Below are 18,358 nucleotides of genomic sequence, written 5' to 3' on the forward strand. Positions count from 1 at the left end.
CGCTCAAAACAGCAGAAGATGTGGATAGCAATTGTACAAATTGAACGGTGGTATAGTATCCTATCACAGTGGCACAGGCATTATGGAGTCATGACTATTACACTACAAACACTGGAGATATGCATAACCAAACAATTCACATTCATCTATTTGTTCGTGAACGAGGGAGGGTGCAGCTACTGCGCCTTCTTCTGTTTTTCCCTGCGAAGTTCCATGTCTCTGCGCGTCATGCGTGTCCCGAGGAGGGCGTCCCAATGCACGTAGAAGGGCTGTGCGAAATTTGATTTGATGCCGATGCGCTAGACAACGATCATCACCGGATGATCTAGCAAAATAGTATGCACATACCTGATGGTGGATGTCGTGATAGTCGGCGTTGTTGCTCGTCAGGAACTGGAGCGGGTCAAAGGGTAGTCTGTATCCACAGTGGTCGTCGACGGTCTTCAACGTCGAGATCGAGAAGAGTACAACCGCCTCGCGCGTTGACATACCCGCAGCCGCTTCTGCAATAGCACCGCTGAGGGTGTCAAGCAGAAAACCTTCCAGCGGATGGTTGTAGAGTGCGCCGAACGCGTACGGGACATACAGGCGGTGATGCACCGAGTGGAATTGCTTGTACAGCCAGGTGTTCATATGCATCCCGCGGTGTAGGAAGTACTGCCAGGTGTCGATGATGAATCTGTCGAATGGTTAAAGTTTGTATAAGCAGTTTGAGCGGGAAAATACGCACGTGCCAAACATGAAGCGGCCAGCTGGGATGCCCCACCAGTAGAGCGTGTACAGCAGAAGCGCCCCGTCCTTGTCTAGCAGCCGCCCTCCAGTCTTGCTGCCCAGCGTCAATGTCATGACCCGTGTCAATGCGGGCCCCAGGCGCAGCATGTTGCCGAGGTGGTCGACGCCTGCACCCGCCACGGCCTCTTCCATCCAAAAGTAGCCGAGGATTGACTGCACGATCTGCTGCAACAACACTGCGCGCACAACTTGCCAGCGGGTGACGAGGTTGCGCGACTTGACCTCAGCGGACTCGTGGATGCGGTACCTATCGAGCCACCTCCATTCGGAGATGTCAAGGAAGTGGAAAAAAAGTGAGGCAACCCAGTAAGTGACAACTGGCGCAGCAAGCGCGACGTAGTGGTCCGGAGCCCATGAGATCAACTCCGAGCGCGGAGAGTAGTAGAATGGGCGGGCAGTCGAGAGGTAATGCAGCTGCGACGGGTTGAGCGTGAAGGCGGCACTAGTCATATTTGTCGTGGCCATGGTGGCCTACCAGCTATGATAGCCGCGGAAGAGCTCTGGTGTGATGGAAGGAGGAGACAGGGGCCCTTCTTCGCTCAGCGGAGTGGGCAGACCTGCAGTCCCCAAGGAAAAGCAAATTCACGCGCCGGTGCCGCACCAGATCAGACACGCGCACGTGACGTTAGCCCAGCCAAGCCCAGCGCGTCACCGTCCCCGAACCTCTTCCATCTTTTGTCATCTGATAACGCGTGAGCACGCCCCAGATTTCCCCATTACGCGTTCTCATTGACTCCTGCCCGTGTAGCTTCGCATCATGCAAGCACTCCCAACATCGGCCACCCAAGCAAAGGACAGGCACTACACCCAGCTCTCCCACAGCCTCGTCAGGCTCTCTCACGCAGTCGGACACACCGCAGATTTGTGCGAGCTGCTCAAGGTGAACCTGGATTCGATGCGCATATTGGCCGCGTCCCATGCAGCACAGTGAGCGCACAAACCCCGTTCCAAGCCACCACACACTGACCGCATGATGGCAGATTCATGACCGTCGCGTTTGAGCTGAATCCGAACCCTGAAGTTCATGAAGAAAACGACGAGAGCCAATGATAGTGCCAAGTTGAATCGGTGAGTCTTGAACACAGGAAGGTGACAAGGCGTGGTGCGGAATTTCCAGCTACTCACTTACTGAAGACGATCAGACGGCGCGCCATCGAAATACATATATCGGCATCCACTCTACGGCTATGACGCGCCATCATTTCGGGACCTTGACATTGGAACACCAGTCGATCACTCATCATAAGGATGATATGACTTTCGCTTACTGCGGTGCTACATCATAGCCCGTCTTTCACCCTCCGGCGCGTGAGTACCGCCTTTGCTTGCGCGACCGCGTTCTCCGCCTCCGACTGCTCTACTATTCGGTGCTCCCTGCTACATACGGTTAACTAGACCCTTGCCTCACGAGACAGAAACTCTCGCATGGATCAATGACTTCTTTCAGCTTGATAGCAGCCCGGTAAATTTCTGAGCAATGGGCAAGGCGTGGCCCCGTCTTTAGAAGAGCGGTTTAGCATGATCGATATACCCAGACAGGTTCCTTTTCAGACTCACATCGTATGCAGTCGACCCAATGCTCGGATGCTCCAGTGACAGATATCTAACGGTATGGTACGAATGACGAGGATGGTGAACACGATCTGTCAGCACTATTCGCCTACGCTGGTGGCTGTCATAGCACCATCCACTCCTTCCACCGTCCATTCTGTCATGGCGACCCTCCGCCGTCACCAATCATCTAAACTGTAGCGCCAAAGTACCGACGACTTCAAGCTTCGTCGTGGTCGATCGTGTGAAGAGATGCGGGCGCTTGAAAGTAGAACAAGGAACTACAACATGTTACCCAGTTTCTTCCGGTGAAACCCGACTTGCGCAGGGCGAGATTGCGCCGTTGATGGGCTCATCGCCAGTAATTCGTGTCCTTTCGTTGCAATCACCGATTTTCGGATCTCTCACGCGATATGGCCATCGTGCTTGACACTGTATATAGTGAAATAGTCTCGTGGCATCCGAACAGGGTTGCTTCTCAGATAAATATGGCTATTCCGCAGCTTCAAGTGGACCGATGGCCACCTTTCAGCCGATGACTGCGGCATGGACAAGGTCAGTGAAGATGAGAAGCTGTCAGTTGATAAGTGTGGCGGTGAGACATAGATTTTCCAGCTCCAGATGTTTGTATGTATCTCAATGTTGTCTGTTATGAATTTTCGCTCATGTGCTTTCGCCGCTCATGACGTTCAACTTGGGAATTAATGCAGCGATACATTTCAAGGTGCGTGCATCCGATGTCGCTCAATAAACCTTATCCACATGGGCGTCTCTACTGTGTTCTGCTCCCGACCATCTCCCATGCTGGGACTGCCATAGACATTATGAGACACAGAGACATACGTCAAGATGCAATCTTGCAACGTAGTCCCGCCATCACAGCTTCCGGTTTTCCATGCCTCCCGTACGATGTTGTCTACGATCTTCTCGCTCCACCAAAACTCGAGATCTGCGGAAATGCAGGGTGCGAACAAGGGCCATGTCATGCTATGCTAGCAGACCTATGACAGAACCTTATGTGAGAAATGGATGTCTTCAAAAAGCATATATTGACGCACTTTTGGCCTGCCGCAGAGCAACGACCACGATCACCTCTGTACGGTATTCTTTGAATAGATGACATGGACAATCTCAACGAATTGTGCGTGCCACATATCTGCTATGGCTCACGAAGATAACTTTCGTCAGTGTTTTCGGAGTGCTGCTCAACCGTTGTATCTTGGTTGTCTCGTTCAGTACGTTCTCATGTATTGCCGCATATACCTAGCGAGTTTCTTCACTGATAATCTGCATTTCTCAGCGCTCCTATATTATGACTACGCCCTGACCGTCACAGGAGAGATCACCCATTTCTGGTGGTACGGGCGCACCTCCATTGTGTCTATTCTGTTCTTCTTGAACAGGTATTTTACAATGTTTGGCCAAATACCCATCGCACTTGATCTCTTTGGCGACATCCCAGAAGAGGTAGTTTTTTTCCCATCATCTCTGTTGACTATTTTATCTAACCGAACGCAGAGGCAAGTATGCTTGTAGCTGTCAATCGCGAACGCTTGAGGGGTTCATGATACGCTCAGCTGTAGATTCCTCCAAGTCTACAACCAGTATTTTCTCATGGTTACACAGGGCATCGTGGTGGGTGAGTGGGTGCTCAACCACTGATCCTGGGTTTATTGCGATCTCACATTCAATGGAACGGGTTTTGGCATCAAGCTTTACTGGGAATGCGCACATTCGCACTATACGAGCGCAGCAAGCGTATAGCTTTCCTGTTAGCCACAATATACCTTATCATGGCTGTGGTAGCTGGAGTGAGTATGCACGGGGTCCAATGTGATTTTTGTTTCTTACGGTAAGAACCATCTAGTGGGCAATTTTCACAAGCCATACTTCTCGGGACAAATCCGAGGACATCGTCATTCCTTCCACATGTAATCTGTCATTAACACCCCAACAGTACGCGGCTACGTGAATAATGCTACGGATGATTCTAACCCCCTACACAGGTGCCATCGTACGTCCGTCTAGCTAAAACTAAAGCTGCAACTGCAACATTGTTTGCGATCTAGGACTTGCCGGCATCTGGGGCACGGAGATTTTATTCGACCTCACTGTTTTTGCATTGACTTTGTCGAAATCCTTGCCGGCCGTACGTAGGTCAAAAGGGACGATACTGATTGTACTACTGCGAGACGGCGAGATTGAGTCCAAAGGTTCTTGCCTCTTATTTATTTTCTTTATCTAGGTGCCGTCTTTTTCTGTGCGCTGATAGTACTCAATATCTTGAACATCTTAACGTTCTTGGCATGTACATCATTTTTGACATCTCTGAGCAGAAGCTAATCTACCTTAAACGCAGCTCGCGGAAGTATGTTATCTATTTCCCTGGACTTTGCACGCATAAACGTGTGTCGTTTTTAGCCACCAGCCAATGGAGCTCTTTCGGCCCTGACAAATGCGTGAGTGATTTATTGACTTTGTGTATGCAGTGCTTGAATTTAAAAGATTACGTTTCAGTACATCCAGCACTCTCGTCTCTCGAATGATGCTCAACCTTCGAGAGACAACCGGGAAACATACTAACGCATCAGATCCAGTAGCCTCGGGAGCTGGAGATAGTCAGCTTGTGAGATCGATGCGGTTTCATGGGCAACACTCAGACGATGAGATTGAGATGGAGGAGCCCGCGGATCGCCTTCATCAGACCTCAACCTGCTGGTATGTCATGTCTTGAGCGACTGTCGTTGTAAGACATTGATCATATTTTTGACAGAATACTATGTCGATGGGATGTTCAGCTTGGTGAAAGCGTACCTATTGTTTATAGGGCCCATTTATACCCGGTCGATTACGAACACACCGGATGTGCTTGAAGGACCTCCTATAGTCTACTGTTGCAACCTACGTTGACATGCTATTGGACCGCCGATCAAGGAGCTAGCAATATTAGTACATTACTCACCCGATCGCTCAACTTGCGAAACATTGGTCAGATAATTATGCTTGTTTCAAGCCCATCGCATGTGAAGATAAGTCCGCCGAAATTCGTTACAGCTGCGGTCGCGACGCTGGCGCTTTCTGCGTGTGTTCTCTTTCAGGATCTTTGCTGTCGGCTGCTAGGCCTAAATTTGAATCACCTGGATCAATTTGCCATTGACCTGTGAAGAAACCCTAGACGATCGCATAACATGCACCGATCTAAAGGGCGCATGAGCGTCAATGCCCGGATTGCCATGACTTGCGTAGTACTAGAACCAGATCCCAAGTGCGACCTACTATTTGTTCGCCGGTCCCCTTGTAAAGTGATACTTCAGGAGTTCTCAAACAGTAACGGAACCAGGATGCCCTCCATCTCGACAGAAAGGGAGATAAGGATGTATGACCGGTAAGGTATGCACATAGTACCAAGGTATTGACAACGACATTCTGCATAATCTATTACTCTAGGGGGACTCTATGGTGACCAATAGCTTGTCCGTAGCATTCTAGTCCATAGGGAACTCTAGAAAACACGAAAGCGGATCCGCGTGGCGTTGAACCAGGAGCGCGCTCGTAGGTTGCTGTTTGATCTAACAGGCGGGAACAGTCAGTGGGATCTTGACGGTGCGCTGCCGAAGAACGAAGGGTCAGCGTCCATATTTCATGAGCCTAAGTTAGGTTCTGTGCAACATACCGCGAGGCCCTGCGGAACACACGTCGTCAACCATATGGAAACGAATATGTTGCAAATAGCTCACCGAAAGGCTAGTCTCCTTGTATTTCACGCTCATGTCAGCAGCAGTCAGCCGCATCGCCTCAATGGCTTCGTCGAGCGTGACGCTGTAAACGTTCTGGCTCGCCATGGAGAGCTGAGCGGCGGTCACAGCCTTCACGGCTAGTGTGGATTGTTTGCGGCCTATCAGCTTCTCCAATATAATTCTTGACTGATCGAAATCATACCTCCCAAACTGTTCCGCTCCTGCTCAGTCGGTGTCAGTATCGTCCCATTCACAAAAGCGCGGGCGGCTAGCTTACGATGCAAGGGACTTGAACAAGACCGTCAATCGGATCACAGGTCAGGCCAAGGTTATGCTCTAGGCTTCGCTGTCAGAACTTCCTCCAGCGATCTACCGAGCTCGACGATAACGCACCGATACCAATCTCTGCGGCCTTGAATGATAAATATCACATAAGATCATTATGCGGATCTAACAGGGGTAATTGAACATACCTGCAGTACGGTCTCCGGAGAAGCTAAGTGCCCTATGAGCAGGACTTCAGTGATTCATTTATGTGTACTCACCACCCATGCAAGCAGCAAAGCCAGCACTAGCCATGGAACATGCAACTGACATCTGTGCGTTAGTAGCGTCGCCGAAGCCTATCAGCCCATTGAGAGACTTACCTCCTACCTCAGCCTGGCAACCTCCTTCTGCGGCCGATATTGTACTGCCTCTCTTGAACAACATGCCAACGGCCTGCGATACCGAAATCGGATCGTCTTCGTAAGAGAGAAGAAGCTGAGGGCTTACTGCAGCAGTCAATAAAAACGTGACGACGGATTTCTCTGGATCATCGCTGATAAACTATGCGTTTACGATATTGATTTGCGTTGAACATCTGGCACGACGTCAACACGCACCTCTACGATGTACTTCAGCACAGCTGGGATGACGCCAGCTGCGCCGTTCGTCGGCGATGTGACGATCCTGCCTCCGCTTGCGTTCACCTCATTGACTGCGATTGCATAGCAGGAGAGGAAGTCCATTGCAGGGATCATTGTCTTGCGCTAGACCCGACCAGACGGGTTAATTCGTCTTCAGCAACTACTTCGCTCCGAGAATTGCACTTACAGGAGCCATGGGTAGGACAGCATGTTCAGGCCGACCCACAACGCGTGTCGCACGGGAAGCAGGAGGGCCCCCGTTGGACTTCCCGCTCCATTCTCCCTCACCGGCATTGGCTTCCTCGGCGCCCGCATCACCTTCGGGTGCATCAATCCTGCCCGCAGACTCCATTGACCCTGCGCCAATTGATGGCAGAGACGCAGAGGATAGACCTGGATAGAACCTGGACCGTCTTGTCAGCTCGGCCATATCACTGCAGGACGACTGAGCGCCTACCCTCTCATGAGTCGTCGATAGAGAATGGGTGCACGTCGACGAAGCTGGAGCCTTCCAGGAAGTTTAGTCTCCGAGGATGAGACACCCATACGAATGCAGTCGTCCATGACGGCCCATATCCGCATCAGCTACTATAGATGAGCATATGCACAACACAGTGATATTGACAAAGAGTCACCTTCTGATGAATATCCTCGTCGGAATAGCCGAAATGGCGTTCATTGTCATACACAATTTGTGCGATCGTCATCTACAAGGAATCATCAACTTGGTGTGTGCTTGGTTTGAAGAGTAGTCACATGCATTGTGCTTTCTTGTTAGTGCTAACAGACTTTCCCCGGACTGTGGACACCGTTAAATAGATGACCCGGGGTGATTTTAACATGGTTACATACGACGAATGGGTAGGGGGGTTGGCAAGGATCATTTTCTGGAGGCGAGTCACCCCATTGATTGTCTGACAGACTATGTGATTGATGCAGACGCGCGCCGTGCACGGCGCTCTTGTCCACACCCTTGTAGAATAGGTTCTCGTCAACTGTAAGGGAACATCAGCGGTCTGAGTGCGCTTCGAAAATGTCGATCACAGACCCTTCGTCTTGTCGTTGACAACGAAACCGCCTCCAACGCTATAAATTACCGCTCAAAACGGGCATGCCGATATACCGTAACATCACATACCTGAAATACTCGTTGGTTGCCAGCAGATTGCCGTCTGCATCGAAGACGGAAAACCGCATGCCATTCGGGTGAGTCTTCAGCACCTGGTTCCAGCGCCACAGCATGTCACGCTCAGGATCATACACAATGCGGTGCCTCCCACCGAGCGTGAGGCTCTTATTCTCGAGGATTGCGGCGTACCGTGTAGGTATGGTACCCGTGTCTATGGTTTCTGGATCTGATCCCTCCAGTCCAAGTAAAATAGCTTGTGGGGTGTGGTGTCTATAGAATCGAGTTGCAAAAGCATGTATGTAGATAAATGCATCAAGACGCACCCCTTTCCTAAGTACCGAAGCCAAGGTTCAGCACCATTAATATTTTATGGTGCCGGGTACAGACGTATGAGCTCACCTGTAGCAGCCAGTGAACCATATCTGATCCATGCAATTGAACGATGCAGATAGGTTAGAAAATCTTTGAGACCTACAGGGTAATCTTAACAGTCTTAACCTGCGATCACAAAGTTATTCCGAGGTTCCCGGCATCCTTTAGAGATCTCTGACCTTATCCAGCAAACCCATCTCAATCAAGTCGTTAATAAAGATTTTCCCAGCTCTCATAGGTCCCACAGTGTGCGAAGAGCTGGGGCCCACTAATGGAAAGCGGGACAATCGTTGGCGTGTGCCGTTCGACATGATATATTTTGCTCACCCCCAATGCTGAACAAATCGAACGTCGATATGACAGCATGTTCATTTTGTTGTTCATGAAGCCCAACTGTGTTCAAGTCCTCTGCGGGTTTGACATCCGCATCATGGTCCTCTTCCTCCGCTTTGCGCGCCACCGAGTTCGTTGGATACCGTTTCGCGGAACACGACGAGATCACGCGTCCGTCATGAACTGGAAGTATGCGGAGACACTCGAGGTTCGCCTGAGGTACTGAAGGCCGGAGGGACAGGGATTGACGCGTTCCTACAGCACGAGCAGAGCGACTGAGGCGAGCGAGCATGCCTTCGAGTCTGAGTGTCCGTTCAATGTCCACTCCTAGCCTGGTATCGAGCAGACGCAGAGTACGAACGCAGGTGGAAAGCAAAAGCAAGGCGTGCAGCCCACGCTTTTGTTATTTCCGCTGAGCAATGCGGATGCAACGGAAAGGCGGTGTACCGGGAGTGGACCTGTGAACGCGGAGAACGGAGAACGAAACCAGAAACGCACTCCTAACCCTAGGATCAGTCTCGATCGACGCCAAGGAATGGTCCCCCAATTGGAAGGTGCCGCCACCGCCACCGCGAAGTACTCACAGTTGTTTTCGGTCAATTCTGCTCGGTTCCGTCTTGTTCACCCATTTATATCTCTCACTGCAGCATACCTGAAGTCCCCCACATTCATTACTCTGGACCATTTACTGTGAACATCTCCTACCTTCCGATTGCCCAAGAATAGCTACAACGTCAAACGTTGCACCACTCAGTCACGTAACGTATCGAAGACCGCAGCCAACCTTCCTCGCCTCAAATTGGGACTGTGCAGATTCCGAACATTCTAGTATCTTGTGATTGCTGCATAGGAACGGAATGTCGTCAAGCAATCACAGCTCGCCGATCATGAAGGAGGAGGAAGATGTCGCTGAAATCAAGAGAGCAATGGCGACAGGAAACAGCTCCGGCAAGGATAGCTCGAGTACTATCTCTTCAGGTGCGCTACGTCTAGCTGTTGTATCCGGTGTGTACTTGGGACTTACCTGTCTATGTAGTTCCGCCTATTGTGTGCTACTGCCTAGCTTCCATTCTGATGACGGTTGTGAACAAGGTGCGCTCCATGCCCTCCGTATGCGCGTTCTCCTGAGCCCTTCTAGTTTGTGGTCTCCGGAAAGCAATTCAATATGAACTTCCTTCTTCTCGGCATTCAATCCGCCGTCTCTGTGATGTGTGTCGCAATCGTGAAACGTCTCGGGCTCATTTCTTTCCGCGACTTCGACAAACGCGACGCGAAAACGTGGTTTCCTATCAGTTTTCTGCTTGTAACCGTTATTTATACGGGGTCAAAGAGCTTGGTGGGTTATATGTTTACTTGGTGCAACAGTTTCTGATTGAGAATGCGACGACTTACAGCAATATCTCAGTATACCTGTGTACACTATCTTCAAAAACCTTACCATCATTCTCATCGTAAGTGTCCTTCGTTGTTGGCCTTGGCTTTGTCTTATCTCAGCGTATGTAGGCTTATGGCGAAGTAATCTGGTTTGGAGGGCGCGTTACGGGACTAACCCTGATCTCTTTCATCTTCATGGTATGTGATGCCTATGACGTTGCTGATTGTCGGCGTTTCTGACCACCGAGGCTTTGGCCCTAGGTGCTCTCTTCAGTCATCGCAGCATGGGCAGACATTAGCGAAGCCCTCACAGCGGGAGACCCGGCCGTAGTAGAAGGGCTGGGGGCACTGGCTATGATGAAAGGCGTTGTGACCAACATGAATGTTGGTTACTTCTGGATGTTCGTAAACTGTCTGACCAGTGCAACTTACGTGAGTATCTCACACCACGCACTGGTATTGGCGAGGCATAACTAGCCGCGGCGTATCTAGGTCCTCTCGATGCGCAAGCGTATCAAGGTGACTGGCTTCTCAGACTGGGACACCATGTTCTACAATAATCTGCTGTCCATCCCTGTTCTGGCCTTCTTCAGCATCGTCGCGGAGAACTGGGGCTCGGAGAACTTGCACCGCAACTTGTATGTCTCACTATTGTCGCATTGTCGAGTTTGTTGTGAATCAAAATCAAACACCGTAGCCCCGAGGAAACACGGAACTTCTTGCTATTTGCTATTGCATTCTCGGGTGCGGCAGCTGTCGGCATCTCATACACTACGGCATGGTGTATCCGCGCGACGAGCAGCACAACTTACAGGTCAGCTCCCTCTTCATTCAGTCCTGGATGTGAATCTAATGGTCGCTCTATAGTATGGTTGGTGCGTTGAACAAGCTCCCAGTCGCAGCATCTGGTATGCTGTTCTTCGGTGACGCAGTCACCGTTGGCTCCGTGTCCGCAGTAAGCGTTGGCTTCGGCGCCGGACTCGTATATGCGGTAGCGAAGAGCAATCAGAAGAAGGCAGACAGCAGCGTGATGCAAGGAGTTATTCCCATGACGAGGAAGTAAGGAAAGCGCGCGCGACTGTAATAGATTGCATCGCACGATGCGGTGGCCATCGATCATCGGGCCACTACACCTCGGATGGGGTTTTGGAGATGTTCACGGGCCCCAGCCGTCAACGCCGGCGTTCCTATTGTTTTGTTGGGGGTGGAAATATTGGGTACGGCTTTGGACGTTTTGTCGCATATTGACACTAGATGATAGACATGTTCACTCCAATACGACCGATTGGGGAGGTCTTGTACTGATGTAGTACACCATCGTCTGTAATGATTGGCCGCATGTTGGTCTGCGGTGACGCATTGAGTGCTTCTGGACGGAGATTGAGAGAGGGACTTCTCAAATAGCGGGCGAAGAGCAGCGGACATGGAGCGGTTTACCGCGCTAACGCCGTCTGGGGCGCGTTATAAGGGGGCGAGCTTGAATGAGGTCACTTGACTCGCGCCCAGACGCGTCCCTCATCCTCTTGCTCTTTTGCCGCGACGCTTGTCGGCCGAGTCATCCCGCTCGCATTCACAAGCAGTTTTTACTACGTCTCTCAAACCTCATACCGCATTCATCCATTGATCGTCATCCATCGCGATGCCGGGCGACACTGCGACTCTCCACCCCCCGCGTTTGGCGGCCATATTTGCGGGCTCGCCCAGTGCGCCGGGCACACCGGTGCACTCCATCCAGACCATGCGTCGCAAGGCAGCGGGCCATTCTGGCCCTCTCACTAAGATCCTCGTCGCGAACCGCGGTGTAAGCCTTGATCTAGCGATCTTGCATATGTGTTCTACGGAGTTCATACTGCTCGTGCTAGGAAATTGCCATCCGTGTCTTCCGTACCGCGCACGAGCTTGCTATGCATACGGTCGCCATCTACTCCTACGAAGACCGCCTCTCTGCTCATCGTCAGAAGGCGAGTCGTACTCGTTCTCCCCTTCTTAGCCGCCGATATTCAAAATCGGTTACAGGCCGACGAGGCATATCAAGTCGGGAAGGGTCTTACCCCCGTCGGCGCGTACCTTGCCCAGGACGACATCATCCGCATTGCTCTCGAGCATGGCGTGGACATGATCCACCCAGGGTGAGATGCACCTCTCGCAAACGTCCCTGCTGATATCGAGCCTTTTCCTCCCCGCCGTCGCCTGCCATCAGGTACGGCTTCCTTTCTGAGAATGCCGAGTTTGCGCGCAAGGTCGAGATGGCCGGCCTCGCGTTCGTTGGGCCTTCCCCCGAGGTGATTGACTCGCTCGGTGACAAGACCAAGGCGAGGGCAATTGGTGGGATTTACTTTACGACGACGCACACATAGCCATTAACCTTTCCTTTCCTTCTTTAGCCATCAAGATTGGCGTTCCTGTTGTCCCTGGTACGCCAGGCCCTGTTGACTCCTGGACCGAGGCAGATGCCTTCATTAAGGAGTGCGGCTTCCCTGGTAAGTTCCGATGACATCATCGTACGTCTTCGCCAATCCCCCCCCCCCCCCGCAGTGATCATCAAGGCCGCTATGGGTGGTGGCGGCCGTGGTATGCGTGTCGTCCGTGAGCAGTCCGACTTCCAGTCCTCATTTGAGCGTGCTGTTTCCGAGGCCAAATCCGCCTTTGGTGACGGCACCGTGTTCATCGAGCGCTTCCTCGAGCGCCCGAGGCACATCGAAGTGCAGCTCCTGGCGGATGCCGTAGGCAACACGGTTCATCTCTTCGAGCGTGACTGTTCCGTGCAGCGGCGTCATCAAAAGGTTGTCGAGGTTGCACCCGCGACACATCTTCCCGAGGAGGTCCGCCAGGCCATTTGGGCCGATGCAATCAAGCTCGCGAAGAGCGTGGGATACAGAAATGCCGGCACGGCTGAGTTCTTGGTCGATCAGATGGGAAGACACTACTTCATCGAGATCAACCCGCGTATTCAGGTCGAGCACACAATTACAGGTGCGGTACAATTCCTCGTAGGGAGGTTGCATCTAAATTTCTCCTATTCTAGAGGAGATTACGGGCATCGACGTTGTTGCAGCGCAGATTCAGATCGCGGCGGGCGCGACTCTCACACAACTAGGGCTCACCCAAGAGGCCATCACAAAGCGTGGCTTCGCTATCCAGTGCCGTGTCACGACTGAGGACGCGTCGCAGAATTTCCAGCCTGACACCGGTAAGATCGAAGTGTATCGTAGCGCTGGTGGAAACGGTGTTCGCCTGGATGCGAGCTCTGGCTTTGCGGGAGCACAGATCACGGTGAATATCCATTTCTATCCCATTAGCTCGTTGGAATGCTCATGCGCATATAGCCGCACTACGACAGCCTGCTTGTTAAGGTCACGGTCAGCGGTACGACGTATGAGGTCGCGCGCAGAAAGATGCTCCGTGCTCTCGTTGAATTCCGTATCCGTGGGGTCAAGGTGGGTCATAATCGTTACGATGCAGGATGACTTGTTACTGAGCTTATCCCTCCCCTCCTCAGACCAACATCCCGTTCCTGTTCCGTCTCCTGACGCATGACGTCTTCATTGGTGGAAAGACGTGGACCACAGTCAGTTATATCGAAATCTCGTTTGTATTGTGACTCACCGGACGTGTTATGTAGTTCATCGACGACACTCCTGAGCTCTTCAAGCTCGTTCAATCTCAGAACCGTGCCCAGAAGCTGCTCGCCTACCTCGGTGACCTTGCCGTAAACGGCAGCTCCATCAAGGGCCAGCAGGGCGAACCCGGGTTCAAAGATGAGATCGTTGTGCCCGTGTTCCAGAACCGTGATGACCCCAATGGCCCTCCCCTCGATGTATCAGAACCATGCACACTGGGCTGGCGCAACATCATCGTCGAGCAAGGCCCTGAGGCCTTTGCGAAGGCTGTGCGCGAGTACCCAGGTGTTCTTATCATGGACACAACATGGCGTGATGCGCATCAAAGTCTGCTTGCCACAAGACTGAGGACGATAGACATTGCCAATATCGCGAAGGAGACTAGCTGGGCGCTAGCGAATGCGTTCAGTCTAGAGTGTTGGGGTGGGGCGACCTTCGATGTGGCGATGCGCTTCCTATATGAGGACCCTTGGGAGCGTCTGGTGAGTTTGTCGTCTTTTCAGGCCGTTCATTAGATTGATAATGAATGGTTTTATTCTAGCGTACCCTTCGTAAGCTTGTGCCGAACATTCCCCTGCAAGCTCTTGTTCGTGGTGCCAACGGTGTCGGTTACACAAGCTATCCGTGCGCGCTCTTTCATTTCGTTAGCGGCAGAATTTATTGATTCGAGTGCGTCGACAGTGACAATGCCATCTACGACTTCTCCAAGAAGGCCGTCGAGAACGGTCTCGATATCTTCCGAGTGTTCGACTCCCTTAACTACATTGGTGGGTTCTAATAGTACACGACATTTCGCCGAGCTAATGTTTGTGCGCAGAGAACGTCAGTCAAGCAATACGCACTATGGTGACAGGATGCTGATTGATTCCCAACAGCTCAAGCTCGGTATCGACGCAGCAAAGAAGGCCGGTGGTGTCGTGGAGGCTGCCGTCTGCTACAGCGGTGATGTCGCTAGTCCGAAGGAGACGAAGTACACTCTGGACTACTATCTCAACTTCGTGGACGAGTTAGTCGCTGAAGGGATCCACATTCTTAGTATCAAAGACATGGCAGGCCTGCTCAAGCCTGAGTCCGCGAAACTGTGAGGCGCAGTCGAGGGCATATATGAATATCACTGACCTTCCTGGCAGACTCATCGGAGCAATCAGGAAAAAATATCCTGACCTGCCCATACATGTTCATTCCCACGACACTGCTGGTATCTCGGTTGCCAGTATGTTGGCCGCGGCCGCGGCCGGTGCTGACATCGTGGATGTTGCCATCGACAGTATGTGTATATCTATCTTTATGGCTGACACATGTTTATCTTCTTCCAGGCATGTCCGGCCTGACGTCGCAACCATCGATGGGTGCGGTGTGCAGCGCTCTCGAGCAGAGCGGCCTTGGATCTGGCATCCGTTATTCTGATATTCAAGCCTTGAATATTTACTGGAGCCAGGTGCGGATGCTCTACAGCTGCTTCGAGGCGAATGTTCGCGCGTCGGATTCCAGTGTCTTCGACCACGAGATGCCGGGCGGCCAATACACCAACTTGATGGTGGGTTATTGTGTCATATCCGCGGAAGTGGTGTTTTGATACCGCTGGTTTCCAGTTCCAAGCTGCTCAGTTGGGCCTGGGCACACAGTGGACCGGTAAGCTTGAATGCATCTTCGTCAAACATGGGAAAGTGTGCCTCAAACATGCATTCAGAGGTCAAGAAGAAGTATATCGAAGCCAACGAATTGGTGCGTGCTTCTCCTACACATTGAAATAAGATGGGGATTAATTTGCAACATGTCGGATATAGTGCGGCAACGTCATCAAGGTGAGAACACCTTACGAAGTAGGACAGAGATATACTGAGCTGATGACCATTCAGGTTACGCCAACGTCCAAAGTGGTAGGCGACTTCGCACAGTGGATGGTGTCCAACGGCTTCTCCGCGCAAGACGTTCTCGACCGTGCGGAGCAGCTCGACTTCCCTTCGTCTGTCGTCGAGTTCTTCCAGGGCTATCTTGGACAGCCAGTCGGCGGGTTCCCTGAGCCTCTACGCACGAAGATTATCAGGAACAAGCCCAGGATTGACGGCAGGCCCGGTATCAACTTGCCTCCCGTGGACATCAAAAAGACGAAGGCGGAGTTGCGCAGCAAGTTTGGCAAACATATCACCGACGCCGATGTCACGTCTTACATCATGTATCCGAAGGTATGCAATGTAGTTGACGAATTTGGATGTGTACTCAGTACATTTGTCACCAGGTCTTTGAAGAATATCAGGGCTTCGTGGAGAGATACGGTGACTTGAGGTGAGTAATCCGGTTATGCAACAATCGCAGCGGAATTGACAATTGACCTATTTCATAGTGTGATCCCGACCCGCTACTTCCTTGGAAGACCAGACATTGGGGAGGAGATGCACATGGAAATTGAGAAGGGCAAGACTCTCATCATCTGCCTAATGGCCGTAGGCCCTGTCGTCGAAGGCCGTGCGCAGCGTGATGTCTGGTTTGAGGTGAACGGAGAGGTGAGTCACATTGCCGCTCTGCATGGGTCTGCGGTTTGATTATGTTCCTCACTAGGTGCGCGCCGTCTCAGTTGAGGACAAGAATTCTGCGGTCGAGACCATCTCGCGCGAGAAGGCGACGTCTGACCCTGGATCCGTCGGGGCACCCATGTCAGGTGTCGTTGTGGAGGTCAGAGTAAAAGAGGGTGCGGAGATCAAGAAGGGAGACCCTATGTGCGGTAAGTGATTCCTTGCCCTGCGGCTACCACACGTAGTGACGGAATGCCTCTATCTTCAGTGATGAGCGCCATGAAGGCATGTTACACATCTGTTCACCGTCTTGGGATATCACTCACCCTGACTTTGTAGATGGAGTCCGCCGTGACAGCGCCTGTCTCTGGTCACGTCAAGCGCGTCGTCGTGCAAGAAGGTATACTTTGAATCTTCTTCGTGAGAATGTGTACTGATCCGCGATGGATGAAACAGGGGATTCGATCAACCAAGGAGACCTCGTCGTCGAGATTGTGCACTAATTCTGGACAATGCAATGTATTCCGTGCCCACTGGCAGCATCGAGTGTAAGAATAGAAGTAGAACTACGATCATCTTGTTGTTACGAATACGCGCATACATACAGCTTCTTCCATGATTGAGTGTTCTCCGAGCATTGTCCCAGATAGTGTCATAGCATGACGATAGAGCAACCTACTTCGTCAGGACCGAGGTACCGCAGGCCGGATGCAGAAGGCGACTCGTCCAATGCGCTTGAATGTATTGTGCATGTTGACTCGCTGGAATTCCTTGTTGGTCAGGAGACAGACCTAAAAGTATAATTACTCTCTAATCCTGCCGTCATAGGAGCTCGGACTGACCTCATGGTCTACGGATCTTCTCTCTTTGACCTCTCGGAGGAAGAAATACGTAATGGGCTGTTGTCCGGAAGACAGCGAGTGCGGTCATCCCCCTGCGTTTGAGCCCGAAGCTAGTATGCGCTTATCTTTAATTGAATGCGCTGGACACACTGGGCGGCAATCTATAATGGGTCATTCGTGGATGTGGTGTACAGTTTGTCGAAGGGTATAGACGGATTTGTACAGTGAGGCGTCATCACCTGTGTTGAACGTCATCTCGAGATGATGTAGACTCTTCTTCCTTGAGGTCGATTGGAAAGCATGTCTGCATGATTGGCTCCTCTTTGCAAGATTGTTGCCGAAAGCATGGGCCTGCGTGAATCAGAAGAGTAAGCAATAAAAAGTGAAGTCGTGTGACGGGCTAAAAACTATTGACTCTGGACCAATCTGACCTCCCTAACAAGAACACCACTATTCTCCATTGGCGCTTCGTGCGGGCCTAACTCTCGGTTTACGCATGTTATAAATTTTACAAGCTTGCGTCCTGGCACGCCTTCAGCATGCCCTTGCGGTAGCCTGGATGATAGACAGGACAAGCACAATCAGAAGCCCTTTGATCAAGATGAGCTATACCCGTCAACTTCCATGCGCTGCTCGCAACCGTTTCAGCATCGATGTCCACGCCTCCCCCTGCACGCATGAGCATGTAACGTGAACGCTCCACTCACTTGGCTTTCTGGAACGTACTATGCTCCTTCACTCCCGCCAAGTATTCACCGTGAAGCTTTGCCCGTAGTGCTGCCAGGGAGGCCCTCGCAGCTATCGGTTGTGACTTGCAGTAATCCACGCCGTGATGAGACCAGCGACATCTGAATTCCTGTCACAGGGCATGAGAGAGCGCGGTTGTAGAAATTTTACGCGGTATGAGCATACATCTCCGCGGACAATTTGTCGGCGATGTGTGAAAGGCATTCGCAGTACCTTCTATACGCGGACCCTTCTCTTACGAGTCAAGCTGTTGACAAGTGGCAGTCGGACGCGATATAGCTGGTGAAGTGTGAATGAAACTGTGCGCTGGCGCGAGCTCTGGTCCCGACGCCATCTGATGGTCAGGTGAGAGCAGACGGGTATAGAAGGCGAGCTTATCCGGAGATCTCTCCGTTCCTGAGCTACTGCGTAGGATGGCGAAGCTCGCGCGACGGGGCTTA

General features: G+C 51.7%; 6 protein-coding genes across 6 annotated transcripts; 4 read left to right on the top strand and 2 right to left on the bottom strand.

Annotated features, from left to right (window-relative positions):
• Positions 1 to 53: 53 nt before the first annotated feature.
• Positions 54 to 1,242, bottom strand: POSPLADRAFT_1179779 (hypothetical protein; the record flags this gene model as incomplete). Its single annotated transcript, XM_024488698.1, has 3 exons — positions 54 to 299; positions 349 to 679; positions 731 to 1,242. 3 exons carry the CDS (start codon positions 1,240 to 1,242, stop codon positions 177 to 179), a joined length of 966 nt encoding a protein of 321 aa, XP_024340957.1. The 3' UTR covers positions 54 to 176.
• A 307-nt stretch (positions 1,243 to 1,549) lies between these two features.
• Positions 1,550 to 1,842, top strand: POSPLADRAFT_1138540 (hypothetical protein; the record flags this gene model as incomplete). The annotated part of the gene is made up of 2 exons (XM_024484918.1): positions 1,550 to 1,719; positions 1,773 to 1,842. The coding sequence occupies 2 exons, from the start codon at positions 1,550 to 1,552 to the stop codon at positions 1,840 to 1,842; spliced, it is 240 nt and encodes a 79-aa protein (XP_024340958.1).
• Positions 1,843 to 3,464: 1,622 nt separating this feature from the next.
• POSPLADRAFT_1032607 (hypothetical protein) lies at positions 3,465 to 5,253 on the top strand (the record flags this gene model as incomplete). The annotated part of the gene is made up of 12 exons (XM_024476872.1): positions 3,465 to 3,484; positions 3,532 to 3,578; positions 3,644 to 3,746; positions 3,927 to 3,982; positions 4,057 to 4,154; positions 4,211 to 4,299; positions 4,350 to 4,357; positions 4,413 to 4,492; positions 4,703 to 4,711; positions 4,765 to 4,802; positions 4,861 to 5,061; positions 5,142 to 5,253. The coding sequence occupies 12 exons, from the start codon at positions 3,465 to 3,467 to the stop codon at positions 5,251 to 5,253; spliced, it is 861 nt and encodes a 286-aa protein (XP_024340959.1).
• Positions 5,254 to 5,702: 449 nt separating this feature from the next.
• On the bottom strand, positions 5,703 to 9,176 carry POSPLADRAFT_1065475 (hypothetical protein). Its single transcript, XM_024481950.1, has 23 exons — positions 8,817 to 9,176; positions 8,669 to 8,757; positions 8,593 to 8,615; positions 8,517 to 8,539; positions 8,441 to 8,447; positions 8,127 to 8,387; positions 8,037 to 8,074; positions 7,841 to 7,983; positions 7,749 to 7,787; positions 7,624 to 7,695; positions 7,446 to 7,573; positions 7,176 to 7,392; positions 6,965 to 7,111; positions 6,855 to 6,908; positions 6,728 to 6,800; positions 6,626 to 6,670; positions 6,554 to 6,576; positions 6,474 to 6,492; positions 6,358 to 6,416; positions 6,283 to 6,301; positions 6,081 to 6,217; positions 6,017 to 6,025; positions 5,703 to 5,951 (listed from the first exon to the last, which is right to left on the bottom strand). Exons 1-23 carry the CDS (start codon positions 9,112 to 9,114, stop codon positions 5,913 to 5,915), a joined length of 1,962 nt encoding a protein of 653 aa, XP_024340960.1. The 5' UTR covers positions 9,115 to 9,176; the 3' UTR covers positions 5,703 to 5,912.
• A 533-nt stretch (positions 9,177 to 9,709) lies between these two features.
• POSPLADRAFT_1045278 (hypothetical protein) lies at positions 9,710 to 11,259 on the top strand (the record flags this gene model as incomplete). Its single annotated transcript, XM_024478722.1, has 9 exons — positions 9,710 to 9,800; positions 9,859 to 9,914; positions 9,961 to 10,158; positions 10,217 to 10,273; positions 10,326 to 10,394; positions 10,458 to 10,628; positions 10,689 to 10,834; positions 10,894 to 11,010; positions 11,064 to 11,259. The coding sequence occupies 9 exons, from the start codon at positions 9,710 to 9,712 to the stop codon at positions 11,257 to 11,259; spliced, it is 1,101 nt and encodes a 366-aa protein (XP_024340961.1).
• Positions 11,260 to 11,835: 576 nt separating this feature from the next.
• POSPLADRAFT_1065477 (hypothetical protein) lies at positions 11,836 to 16,832 on the top strand (the record flags this gene model as incomplete). The annotated part of the gene is made up of 26 exons (XM_024481951.1): positions 11,836 to 11,997; positions 12,059 to 12,157; positions 12,213 to 12,325; positions 12,397 to 12,521; positions 12,581 to 12,676; positions 12,732 to 13,169; positions 13,222 to 13,469; positions 13,523 to 13,633; positions 13,696 to 13,764; positions 13,819 to 14,298; positions 14,358 to 14,440; positions 14,498 to 14,583; positions 14,634 to 14,638; positions 14,692 to 14,897; positions 14,947 to 15,083; positions 15,133 to 15,353; positions 15,409 to 15,448; positions 15,507 to 15,541; positions 15,604 to 15,621; positions 15,676 to 16,002; positions 16,056 to 16,102; positions 16,161 to 16,320; positions 16,376 to 16,538; positions 16,598 to 16,614; positions 16,669 to 16,729; positions 16,786 to 16,832. The coding sequence occupies 26 exons, from the start codon at positions 11,836 to 11,838 to the stop codon at positions 16,830 to 16,832; spliced, it is 3,594 nt and encodes a 1,197-aa protein (XP_024340962.1).
• Positions 16,833 to 18,358: the final 1,526 nt, after the last annotated feature.

Source organism: Postia placenta (genome assembly GCF_002117355.1).
Source record: "Postia placenta MAD-698-R-SB12 unplaced genomic scaffold POSPLAscaffold_4, whole genome shotgun sequence".
Taxonomy (NCBI): domain Eukaryota; kingdom Fungi; phylum Basidiomycota; class Agaricomycetes; order Polyporales; family Adustoporiaceae; genus Rhodonia; species Rhodonia placenta.

Excerpts from the sequence above, each read along its gene's own strand:
- POSPLADRAFT_1065475 (XM_024481950.1), bottom strand. The coding sequence starts at position 9,114 with ATGCTCGCTCGCCTCAGTCGCTCTGCTCGTGCTGTAGGAACGCGTCAA. Across the intron at positions 7,574-7,623 it reads ACGAGGATATTCATCAGAAG|CTGATGCGGATATGGGCCGT; the intron begins GTGACTCTTTGT and ends CATCTATAGTAG. Across the intron at positions 7,393-7,445 it reads TATCGACGACTCATGAGAGG|GTTCTATCCAGGTCTATCCT; the intron begins GTAGGCGCTCAG and ends AAGACGGTCCAG.